At 33.7% G+C, this 13,510-nt stretch overlaps 1 protein-coding gene across 1 annotated transcript in view; it reads left to right on the forward strand.

The window, feature by feature from the left end:
- Positions 1-314: 314 nt before the first annotated feature.
- Positions 315-13,510, forward strand: part of LOC105363478 (muscle LIM protein Mlp84B) — a 29,807-nt gene continuing 16,611 nt past the window's right edge. Inside the window, exons 1-3 of the mRNA XM_011501190.1 lie at positions 315-573; positions 6,921-7,051; positions 8,450-8,612. Coding sequence (XP_011499492.1) covers positions 6,937-7,051; positions 8,450-8,612 — 278 coding nt within the window. The 5' untranslated portion in view covers positions 315-573; positions 6,921-6,936. The remainder of the gene's footprint in view (positions 574-6,920; positions 7,052-8,449; positions 8,613-13,510) is intronic.

The raw sequence follows: 13,510 nt of genomic DNA on the forward strand, positions 1-13,510 counted from the left end.
GCAATTTGTCTCTCTCGGTACTACGGAAGTAAGCGCTCTCTCCATCCTTGTCATTCTCGAGGGCATCCAAATTAACAGAGAGAGAGAGAGAGAGAGAGAGACAGAGAGAGAGAGAGAGACAGAGAGAGCGAGGGAGAGTATATGCTGTCGGGAGGGTAGGAGGGAGGTAGATAAAGGAAGATAGAGAGAAGAGTTGTCCGAGAAGCCTGCTACAACTGCTCTCTCCCTCTCACCCTCTCACCCTCCCACTTACTCTCTCTCTCTCTCTCTCTCTCTCTCTCTCTGTCTCTCTGTAACATCTCGTTCGCCACGGCACACAACGCTGACGTTCCCAACGCACGTGCCGTGTGCAAAGCTCTGTATGACTAGGACGGGCCCGCGGCGAGCACCGCCATTCGAAATCCAGTATTAGTGTGCGGTGTTTTAGAGAGTGCGGCGAGAGAAAGGAAGAAAGGACAAGCTAGCGATAAGACAGCCTAAAATCGGCTCCCACCCCGTTCGTACCGGCTAACGATATCGAGGAGACGAGCAAGGAGAGACGCCGGGCCCTCAGCGACATTCGATTATATCGACGTGAGTACACCCATGAGTATGAAAACGAGAGAGCGAGAGAGAGAGAGAGAGAGAGAGAGAGAGAGCTGCCGGTGGATACTTGCATAACGTTGGACCGGATATTGGCGAGCAACTCCGGTTTTCCCAACAAGTGCGTCCTCGCACGGGTCCCAATTACGACGTCATCCATAGACGGGAGCCAGAGGGGACGATCGCTCACCAGGTCGTTCAACCCTCCATTCGATCATTTACATTTTTAAGAATAAGCTCGGTCACTGGGTTAGTGTTATATGCTTTACAGACTCGCGATGACTCACAAGATCTTCGGAACCGGAAAGAGTACTTATAGAGCACTTACAATATTATTGTCCTCCACAGAAACCTGCCCTTACGGTTTCTTATTTATTATCATTGAAAATTCATGCGATTTTCAACTCATATGAATCCAAGGACAATTTTTACCTCTAACTATAAGTATAATACTAATATCAACGTATCCTTTTCCTTTAGATAAATAATTTAGATAAATTACATTGCGGGGGTTCAGGCACAATGTTATTCGTACAAAGCAGCTTGGATTACATATTGAATGTGAAAATTCCAAATAGATGATGACACAGTACTAGGTAGAATTATAAATTCTCATCCAAAAAATGTCAGTGTCCTCTTCTTCTAAAAATAGCCGAATTTTGCTATAAGAACTTATTATCAACGACTCGTCGTCGAATGGATGGATATAGTCGTACTTCCGGTTATTTGCACCCCTTATGCTTGTTTACGTGACCTCAACGGTGATGTAAATAGTCGTTACTTGGATATTGTTCAAAATTTCGGTACACGAATCAAGTCGTTCATTAAAATTAATTCGATAATGAATCAATTCGATTAGAAGTTTCCAACTGCATTTTTTATCATTCGAATTGAATTACTAAAAACAAAAAAAAAAAAAAAAAAAAAAAAAAAAAAAAAACAAAAAAAAAAAGACTTTAAAAATCTCGCAAAATTACGAGCGTTGCCGTGAAGCAAATTTACATTATTCTTGTCGTAAGCACCGGAAGTTTATTTTAAATCCATATAATTCTATCTACAATACAATATACAATACTTACCTCTACTATGAAATCTATACAATAAAAAATCTGTCTCATGATTATGACTTAAAATTTGAGATAATCGTTAAATGAACATTCATATTAATACAATAAATAGACAATAACTATTAACATTATTAAAATGATTTATTTGAAAAAAAGAAAAATGTGTATGCCTATTCTCGTCTCTGCACTCGTTAATAGCATAAAGTATAAATTAATATAATGTATTTCAGAATATAATATTACCAATAACTATTATTTTAATAGAATAAACGTCGAAAATAAAATCGTAAATATAAATTGGGCTTAATAATAGAATATGACGATAATTAATCTAGAGATTAAAATAATTTCATTGACAATTTTAGAAACTACTCTAAGTCTTTCGTAAAATAATTCCATCTAATGCAATTCAAGTTTCAAATTTAATATTATTGTTATAGTGCTTATATCGCGGGTCAGCGTATATAATAAAGTCCCTGCAATATACATATTCATCATTATCAATATTAATGACTGGACTTTAAAAACATAAGAACAATGTATCTTATCATTATAATTATTTCATATTATTTACCAATATTATAAAATGAGCCTTAATAAATATTAATGTAAATAAATATGTATCTAAGTTGCATAATTTATCTTCGATATATAATCATCTAAAATTACATCTCGCACGAACAGAAAATGATTAATTACCTACCTTGCGAGTTTGTAAGTTTTTGCTTGAGTGCGCGGGCGCTTATATCTACAGAAACAAGCACACACACGCACATGTGCAGGCGAATCGTGTATAGCAAGCAGTAGAAGAAGTAGGTGAAATCGGTTGAAAGAGCGTAGCACACGACGCGTGCATTTATTAATAGATTCAATATTTTCCGCTTACGCACGATTACAACGAACTCTAATAAACATGTGTGTATACATGTACGTGCAGCGTACGCAAATATATTAGCTAGTAATGCGATATGCGGTAAAATGTAATGGCTATTAACAATAAACAGCGTTGCCTATATTTCGCTAGCGACAATTAATTAGTGACAACTAATTTTATTTAATTGAAATATTGAATTACCTTCCCACGGACATTTGAAAGGATTTTAACCGTTTCTTTAATTATTTTACAAGCAATTAATATCAATGCTACAATTTTATGACAAATAAAATCAGAGGCACATCGATGAAAATAAAAAAGTAGAAAAAATGCATTAAAAACATCAAAATTTGCGCGTAGATCGTGAAATATCAATAATTGAACGAGAATTTAATTGTGAGTAATGGATAGAGATAACGAGTCATCTATTATGTCGCTAATGACATTCGATTGTAAAACAATAGATATTTTTATTAATTTTCGCAGGTTCTAATTATCAAATTAACTATATTATTAATGTGGGATTAAAATTAATAAACACTACTTTTCTAATGATGGACAATTCAAAGGATAATAGTCTATCTGAGTTAATAATCGAACGTTTGATCTCGGCGATCAAAATTCTCATCCACTCCTAAGAGGAAATAAAATTTACGTTTGATAGATATCCAGATTCTTGCATAGAAGAAGTATCTTTATTATTTACCGCATACATCCATGCACACACACACACGCGCGCGCGCGCGCGCGCGCACACACACACACACACACTATATATATATATATATATATATATATATATATGGATGTATGTACGCGCGCGCGTGTTTATGTGTATAATACAATTTATTCGAATGCACATTTCCTAATTTGTACAATTGCGACTGACAAACGATAATGTAAGTTCGCAGGCGATTTAAAATAAAAATGAATACCAAAAATTAAGTATTGTTTAAATCTTGTTTACATACAAACGGTGACTTTATGAGCATAACTACCAAGGTTACAATGTAACAGAAAAGATAAATAGATAAAAAATGAAATTCTACGCACACGTATTTCGAAAAGTAAACGTTGCGACTCACTTGAACGTAGAATGAGAGAACATGCAAAAGGGGCGGGACAGACACTATGTATATGGACGCCGTCGTTGCCCTCTGGAGGGGATGAGATTCGCGCTAGGCGATTGCGGTAGAGGAGAGAGAGATAGAGAATGAGAGAGGGAGAGAGAGAGAGAGAGAGTGAGAGTGAGCGAGTGAGTGAGTGAGTGAATGAGAGTGAACAAGTATTGGGTGGGGATGGGGGGGGGGAGGTTAAGCGCAAGAGGGGCGTTGATTTTGGCTATGAGCGCGAGGAAGGGAGAAAATTCAGCCGGTGGCGCGTAATTTATCGGGAAGGGGTAGTAGAATGACGCTGGACGTTAGATGAAGTAGGGGTTGAGCAGTCGGGATCAACGGAGAGAAGGATAAAGGATCAAAATTAACTGTAGAAAGTATATGAGAAATAAATGGTAGTGAAGGAGAAGGGGAAGAGGCGATGAGAAAGAAAAATCAAAAGAAATGATGAAGGGAATCACGATGTCTCGGCTTCTTTTAAAATCATTGTATTTAATGCATAAATTTTTTTAAAATTTTTTTACGACTTATGGAACTTCTTAAAGTGAAAGGCTTGTGAACGCATTGGCAACATTTACGATAAATGTTATCGAAAATCGTATCACAATGCATACAATAATCATAAGAATACGATAGGAATTGTAGGTGTAAATTTAAACAAAGAGCTTTTTATATATTGAAATTTACAACCATTCAATCTAAATTAATTAACAATTAACGACTTTAAATAATTGATTATAAATAATTACTAATGATAATAATTCTGCTTTACAGATAATAATTGTACTTTACAATGACTTATAAAAACCGTAATGTAATATTATTAATTTATCGTTAAGTTGAACGTTGATTGTATAAACAATAATGCATAATAGTTACAACTGTAATACATGTTATGTAATAGTAATAATTAAAAAGAAAAAAGAAATTTTTTTTACCGTTTAATAAGTATGAAGAGAAAAGAGATTAAACGAAACATAAAAATAGATTTGTTTGATACAATACGAACGTAATAACTTTATCACATTAAGATTGAAATATCATTGAAGATCAATGTTGTGAGTAATTCGTTGCTCCGATCGAATTTCAAATACTCAATAAGCTAATTGTAAAAGCATGTGTAGGCGTAATTAATGAACGGTTCGTACAATAATCATTGTGTTATTTAATAATATTTAAGAATAATGTTAAATAATAGCCGGCAGCGACGGTTGATAATGCCAACAGCATTCGATGATAATAATAGCGACTGCGCCCGTGAGAATGGTGAAACTGAGTGACGATGACTGACGGCGATGACGATGATAATAGCCCTAAGACGCGACATGACGATACAACGTAACGAAGGGGAGAGAACCACGTACCCCTAAAAGGCGGGGTGAGCGGCGCAGTGGGTAGGAAATGCTAGTCGTCGAGCTTCCCTAATACGGGCCCTGACACGACGTCCGTCCGCTTCACGGCCTACGTGCCCGCACCAATATAGAATGCGCAGACACTTTGCCGGCGCTCCGTCCGCTCGTTCTCGTCTTTTTCTACTTGCGCCTCACGCCACGCCATTATCCCATGAGCGCTGATGACCGAAATAGATGCACGGTGAGGAGGAGGATGGTGGCCGATACGTTGAGTAGTCGTCCACAGCGGATTGTTTACCTTCCATTTTCGTAACCAAGCGTTAGATAATGCCCTCGGAGTTGGCATTGGCGGAGGGTGAGGAGGCAAGACTTTCCGGAAACTATTTTTCCTCTATTTTTCCTCTATTTTTCCTCTATTTTTCCTCTATTTTTCCTCTATTTTTCCTCTATTTTTCCTCTATTTTTCCTCTATTTTTCCTCTATTTTATTTTTCCTATTTTTCCTCTATTTTTCCTCTATTTTTCCTCTATTTTTCCTCTATTTTTCCTCCATCGCGCTCTTATGGCTTTTGTAAGAATTCGAATCTCCGCGCGTTTTTATGGGGCGTCTAAAGTTGTTTAGGAACTTGATTTTTAGTGATTTAGGATTTGAAGGTGCTGCAGGGTAGCCGTAATATGTTCGCAGTCAAACGAAAATCGTCTCATTATTACTCTTTAGACGGAAAAATTAATAATGAAACGAGACTAAGCCCAGTTAGTTTGCATCTTATGAATAACTAAAATTAATTTAGCGCTTATATTGCATTAATTTCTAGTCGAAAATAGAGGCACAACGTTCGCAATTCTTGTTAAAAATACACTCAGACGATCAAATTTTCAATCGATAAATTTTAATCTTTTTATGAATAAATTGCAGTTGTATAAAGTTCACTACTATAAGTAGACAAATCATTCATGAAATAAATATTGTTATTTAATGAGGCAGTAAGGATCGGTGTTGTGAAAGAGAAAACTTTTGGCTAGAGAGAAATAATTTACGGATAATATCGCCAGTTGATCAAAAACGATAATTCCCTATCACTTGTAAATTCGTAGAGATGGAATTACAATTTTTCCTCTTTTTAGATTTTATCATATATTATTTATTTCCAATAGGTTGTCAATAAAAATAAGATTATTTTTAAAAATTAATACACGTGCGTGCGTGTGTATTAATTGTTATTATTCAACAAAGCCTCAATGTCCACACTTATCACAAGGATCTCAAAATAATAATTGATGCAAATGTTGAAACGATACATTAATGAAAGAAAAAACAAATAGATATATATATATATATATATATATATATATATACATACATACAAAACATTAAATATATAACAAATATATAATATATTAAATCAAATATGTTAAAATAATAAAATTTTTATTACATTAATAATCGTTTATATTAAAAATACATTAGATTGAAAAAATTGAATGAAGCATTAATTTCTAGTATTCTATTTTATTCCAATCCATGAATTGCAATTAATTCCGTTTCACATAGTCAATATAATTTTCTTTTGAACCCTAGACCATTGTGTACATTCGCTTCTCGAACGTAAATGTATATTATGAAAAACTGATGATAACTACTATAATCTCACAGTAATAATGCATCTAAATAACGTAAAAAGCAATTTCAAAACTCGTATGTACTAGTAACTATGTAAATAATATCGCAAAAATGTGAATTCAACTTACGTAAAAATAAAATTGATAGTCATATCAGAGTTTTTCTTAAGAAAAAAATACCTTCTTTATGGCGCGAAACGTAATTTTACGATCTTACTGCAATCTGAAAATATTAATTAATTAATCAATATATATATATATATTTATATATATATATTATATACATACGTACTATTTTCTTTTTGTTACAGTAAATAAAATCACAAAATGCCTTACAAACCAGTAGAACAAGCAAAGTGTCCGAAGTGCGGAAAATCGGTCTACGCCGCTGAAGAGCGCGTAGCCGGTGGACTGAAATGGCACAAAATGTGCTTCAAATGCGGTGAGTTCATACACGACTATTTTTGCACTTGCAATATAAATTTCCATAGTTAAATTCGATTTCGAATGAAGTGATATTCCTCCTATAATCAAATGAAATTGGAAATTGTTTTATAAATCTATAGATGGCGTCCAAACATCATTTAATTACCAATTCTCTTTTCTTTGTATTTTTTTCTTCTTAATTTCATTTCGATTTCTATAATAAACTTCGTTAAAATATATTACTATTGAGGTAACAATTTGTATATTAATTAATGCTGATTTTGAGGTTTTCATGCAATTTCTATTGATTTATAAAAAATATTCTCCGATTATGCCAATATTATTAAGAAACGTATATTAAGGCAGCCGATGAGCCCGTCAGAATAGCAATTACCTGCACAATGAATTTACGATAAAAGATTTAAATACTTAACTTGCATTATACAAATAATTTTAATTATCATTATTCAATTTTACTTTTAATTATATAAATATTAAATTGGCGAATCAATGATTTCATAAGTATTTTTATTTGAGGATAATTTGAAGAATTGCATCTAATGATGATTTGTTTTGTTATTAAAAAAATACAAGTATTTGCAAAGCGTCACTTTTTACACGTATAAATTACATTTTCATTTGGAATATAATAAATGTAAAATACGTTATTTGATTTTCTAACAAAGAATTTTCCCATTTATATACATTTTCGCCTCGAAAAAAAAAAAGTTTCCTAAATATTCTCATACTATAAAAAGAAAAAAAAAAAAAAAAAAAAAAAAAAAAAAAAAAAAACTATTCGAATATTTACATTGGTTAATTAAATTGTATGATTAGATTTATAAGACAATGATTTGTACTAATATATTGTGATTATTTAAAATTTAAACGAGAAAAGATATTATTGTTAATTCATTCGCTCGGTATTAATCGATGAAATTGTAAATTGTAAATTCTTTAATTGACCATCAACTGATAAATAATGATAAAATATATTTTGTCTTCTTCTCTTAAATATTACGAGCGATCCAATGATATAAGATAATGGTATTCCGATACTATATTACGTAGAATTGATAAATTTGATGTCTTTTATCGGTAATTAAGACTGAAAAACTATTATAGTCAGAATTTGAATATGAAAGGAAACGAGGGATATCGTGACAATCAACTCTGAGAAATGAAAATTGATGTGTGGCTTTGAAGAGGCCAGGTTAAAATATTGAAAAATATATATGATGAAAATATTGCAATACTGGAGTGATAAGAGAAAGCATTTTTCCTCCGGGAATTGAGTTGATAATTCTATGATACAGTTAGTTTGGCCAACGCTTTTAATTAAGAAGCGGGAAGGAGGTAACCGTTGTAAAAGTGGAGAAAGCTAAGTAGTCGTGGGGGTCGTTGTTCGTTGCAGGTCTTTGCGGTAAACTGCTTGACTCGACAAACTGCAGCGAGCACGAAGGCGAACTTTTCTGCAGAGTCTGCCATGGTCGCAAATTCGGACCCAAGGGCTACGGCTTCGGTGGTGGCGCTGGCTGCCTCTCTATGGATCAGGGCGAGCAGTTCAAGAGCTACGAGTGAGTGCATCCTCCCGTCGTATCCCCTCCCCTTCTTACCTTCTCCCCTTATCCACTGATATACCAAGTAAATCCCTAGCCAAACTCCCGACCCCTTCTTCCCCGCGTATAAAGGAAAAAAAAAATCGTCTCTCCCCGGGATTTTTCTTCGATTTCTTATGTTACTTGTTTCGCTTTCTTCTATAAATCCTTAACCTGTACGAACGTGTAGGTACGTACATACACCTTAGATGCTCGATGGGATGCCAATATATACAGTAGAGTGGGTGTGCATGAGTCCCCGTGACGATTGTCCTACCCGGTGTTTTGCAATACTGTAGACTCCTCGTATTACATACAGGTTTATTATATCTATAAATACACGTGTATGAACATAAGGCGACACAGCGAAAAGAAGACGGAGAAGTCGAGCTGGCGCCACGACACCATATAGTGACACCCTCACCAAATACCCCCTGCCCCCAATTCCCCTTACCGCCCTATCGGACCCCATTTGTGTTGTGTTTATCTTTATCATACGTTACGTACAAAACACATATCTGTTATAAAATCTTTATATTGCAAGAATAAAAATCTCCGTTATTATATTTTTTTCTCCATTCATCGAGTAATGCTCATATTTTTTTGAATTTCACCTTTATTATTGCTGTTTTGTTAAACTTTTGACAATTTTATTATACGAATCCTGATATACACAATATTTTGTTACTCTCTCTCTCCCTCTCTCTCTCTCGTCCCCGTTGTGAACCTTATCCTTGATATCCCGATACAAACCCCGTTATCAACTGTTACCTTTGAACCTGTTGGATGTGACGTCCGTAACGCAAGATACGACGAAACGTTCGATTGAAAAAGGACGAAAAAAATTATGCATCACGTGCGCCTTTTTCTAGTGTTGTATATGGAATTTATATATACACTTATGACACGACGATAAAAGTGCTTGTGTTCGTTACAATTTTTTTTTTTTCCCCGATAAGACGAGCGGCAACAAAGTCTAGTCGATGTTCTTTTTTTCGATTATGCGTCGGCAATCCACAAAAGTTTATGTACACGATTAAATGAATTTTGTGAATTCACAATATTCGGGCTTATCAAACTTTCGTGGATCCAAGCAATTCTATATTGTATGCACGTACTTATTTATTATTTACAAAATTTGATAATGATGAATTATTATAAAGCAAATACAGCATATATGATGGAAAATAATTAAAAGAAGAAAAAAAAAAGAAAAAAATATATATACATACAAAGATTTATGAAAACGAACACGCAGTCATATACACAAAAGTTTTTCTCTCTCTCTTTAGGTATAGGAATATTTGTACCATCTGTAATAAGTGTTACATTAAAAAATATCTTAATTAATAAATAACACTGTATAAAAACGTTAAAAAGACTTGAGCTTTTCATATTACTATTAAATAACGCCTGGCGCTGATGTGTGGCGCACACGCACGTACACACACAGAGAACATTTTCAACTAAATACGCCACAATGTTGCTAATTAAGTAAACTTATGATAGATAAGCATAATAGAAAATTAAAAGGATTTTTCTCTATAAAGATGCTTTTGTTATGAAAAAAAAAAAAAAAAATAAAAAAAAATATATAGACATAATCACTATAAAAACAAAGAAATCGTGTTTTTACGTGCGTACGCGCGAGCAGTGCCAGCGTTTAAAAAATCTCCCTTCCCCTTCCCCGCCAGCCCCGCCGAGTTCGAGCCGCACCGGGATCAGGCCCTGAAAGTCTGAAAAAATCTCTCACTCGCAACCCGCCACACGAAAAACACACGAATTATCCGCGCTAAAAAACTGATGATGGTGAGCACCGAGTACATATTTTCTCTCGCAGGGCGTGATTTATTTTCTCTAATTTACTCTTAACTTTATTTATTGAGAACTTTACTTATTTTTTATGAAAAGAATACTTAAAAAAAATACATTTTTTAAAAAAGATAAGCTTTTGCTTCCCGCGCCAATTTTCCTGCACGGCCTATTCTCTGAGCATAAATCTCTAACCTCACTAACCTCTAACCCCATTCTATAGATAACGCAAATACTTACTCATTCGCTTTATTTCTCTCTCTCTCTCTCTCACTCTCTCACTCTCTCACTCTCTCTCTCTCACTCTCACTCTCTCTCTCTCTCTCTCACTCTATCTATCTATCTATATATATATATATATATATCTTTCTCTGTCTCACTCTCTCTTTCTCACGCACACGATACGCACAAGCACGCGCGCACGCGCACACACATAAGCTCTTACCATCTTACTCAATCACTACCTCTTTACCTTTCATTTTTATGCGCTATATCACATTATTACACACATCCACAATCGCTTTCTCTCTCTCTCTTTCTCTCTCTCTCTCTCTCTCTCTCTGTCTGTCTGTCTCTGTCTGTCTCTGTCTGTCTCTGTCTGTCTCTTCCTCACTCTCTATCTTAGTAATCTTGCTCTTTCGCTTACGCTCTGTATTTCTTTCTTCTCTAATTGAGTAATCAATGTGACTAGATTATGTTTACACGTTTGTTTATCTATGTCTTTTATTTTTGTTTACCTTGTATATTTTCTGGTATTTCTGTCACTGTTTCTGTTATTTTACATTTTTTTTATTTTTTATTTTTTGATAATCTCTTTGGTACGCACCAACATCCGCTTATCGGCTCTCCTCTCGGGGCTCGGCGGAAGCCACGGCGCGTGGTTGGGGAACACTAACTATTACTAACATGTGCCTAACAAAAACAACAAAAACAACAAATTTAATTCCCGGCGGTCGAGGAATGCGCTCGTGAAGTGTCAGGATTTTTAAATTTTTCGTTTCATTTTTATTTCTTTTTAAAATTGATATTATTGTACGTGTAGTAAAAGTACCGGCCGTTCGTCTATTTTGAACGTTTTCATGGGAATTCCCATAAGGATTAATTCAATTTTATACTCACGGATTTTAATATTATTATTAAAATATTGTAAATGAAATCAATTATTCAATTAATAAATTTTCAATGCGTAAAATCAATTTAACTATTATATTTCAAATTAATTATCGTAAACGGTAATTAATATTACTCAAAACGATAATCACTAAAATAAAAAAGCAAGAAACATCTACTCATGATAATCTTAATGATAAAATAGTCAAAAACCATAAAATTCTTACATCTGCGTGATCACTTAATACTGTAATAGCAATTTATATGAAGCGATATATATATATATATATATATATATATATATATATATATATATATAGAGAGAGAGAGTATGAATATAAGTATCCTATATGAATATTAAAAAAATACACGATTAAAAAAAAAGTTCTTTGTGATAGAAATAATTAATAGTAAATTAAAACACATCAGAGACATATAATGACGTTCGGGCGTATTTTCCTCACCGTAGGTTTTTGTTGGTATTGCCTACATAACTTTCATAGAACAATGCAATATGCACTTCTAGTGGTTTTGTTTCTATCGCAATTTGTTTCCTTGGCTTCTTGATAAATAATTGAGTTTCGTTAATAAACCGCGGGTATTAAGACACCCGTAGACAATCGAATAAATGCACTGCACGCTCTTTTCTAATCAACTTAGCAAATTTATTTTAGCATACGAAGAAAGTATTTGATTCAACGATATAATTAAAGACTGTAATCGAAGCATTTAAGAAGATTTGTTTTAAAGTAGAAACGTAAATTTATCCAATGATTTGATTAATGTTGATATACTTTCTTCTATACATCGTATTGTCAATTGGTTTGGCATTTGAAAACAAAACTCAATTATTTAATTTTCATTTCATGTTTTAATCATCTATATCGACTTTATCAATGCGCAACTAAATGTCGTAATTAAGAAAAAAAAATATATCCAATGTGGAAAATAATTTATTATTCAGCGCATGGAAAGAGTCAATCTGCATATTTTATTGTATACGAAATCGTTAATGCACAGAAAATAGTGATTCAATCAAATTCCATACGATTTTTCAACGACATTGAAAATTTAAACTTTGTTTTAATAATAATCGTTTGCGTTTTATTTTCAAGATAAGTCAGCCGAATTTTAATAGGTCCTTGTAATTCAACTAAACAAACTTATTTGTATTCATCAATTGATCTAATAAACGAATGGATGTTCGCAAGTAGAAGATTGTAATTTTTATTATGTGTATATAATTATAAAAGGACTTTATCGAAAAACATCACTCGACGTATTAAAATTTTGTTATAAATTTTATCAATTAATGAATTATTCGTTTAAAAGCATCCCATTGCTTATCGTATACATTTTAATACTAATAACTTAGTTGCAATATACAGTTTCACGTGCGCATATGTGTGTTTACGTACATTTCAATGTGATTATACATTAATAAAAATATTTGTTAATAAAGAAAGAATTATTGACGCTCGTATGAATTGTCGGATTAACGCGAGTGGTGGACCAGCCACGACTTTAGCATTTTTAATAAATAACATTGATGGAGGCTTATTAGCAAATTTACAAGTCCTTCGTTGTTTCTACCTATGAAATGCTCTCTAATAACAAATAAGGAATAAAACATGTGAGTCATTCTTGTCTGTGTATTAATGTTTGGGAAAAAAAAGTATCGACGCCGATAACGTCATTGCACTAAACAGCTAAGCACGAGTCGCGCTATACTTCTAAAAAGTCCTTGTTCTCGGTGGACAATTGTTAAAAAAAAAAAAAAATTATTAAAAATGAAAGGCCACGATCGCACGGCAGTGCTGCATGAAAATGGACGACAATCGGCCTCGCTACTAATCTCCATTCCTAATCTATACAAAACCAAAAGGAATGGCGAAGCGCTTAAGGGAGCTGATAATGATGCCGGGGGAGGGGCGGGGAGAGAGAGAGTGGGGGGA

This window comes from Ceratosolen solmsi, unplaced genomic scaffold (genome assembly GCF_000503995.2).
Source record: "Ceratosolen solmsi marchali unplaced genomic scaffold, CerSol_1.0 scaffold57, whole genome shotgun sequence".
In the NCBI taxonomy this organism is placed as follows: domain Eukaryota; kingdom Metazoa; phylum Arthropoda; class Insecta; order Hymenoptera; family Agaonidae; genus Ceratosolen; species Ceratosolen solmsi.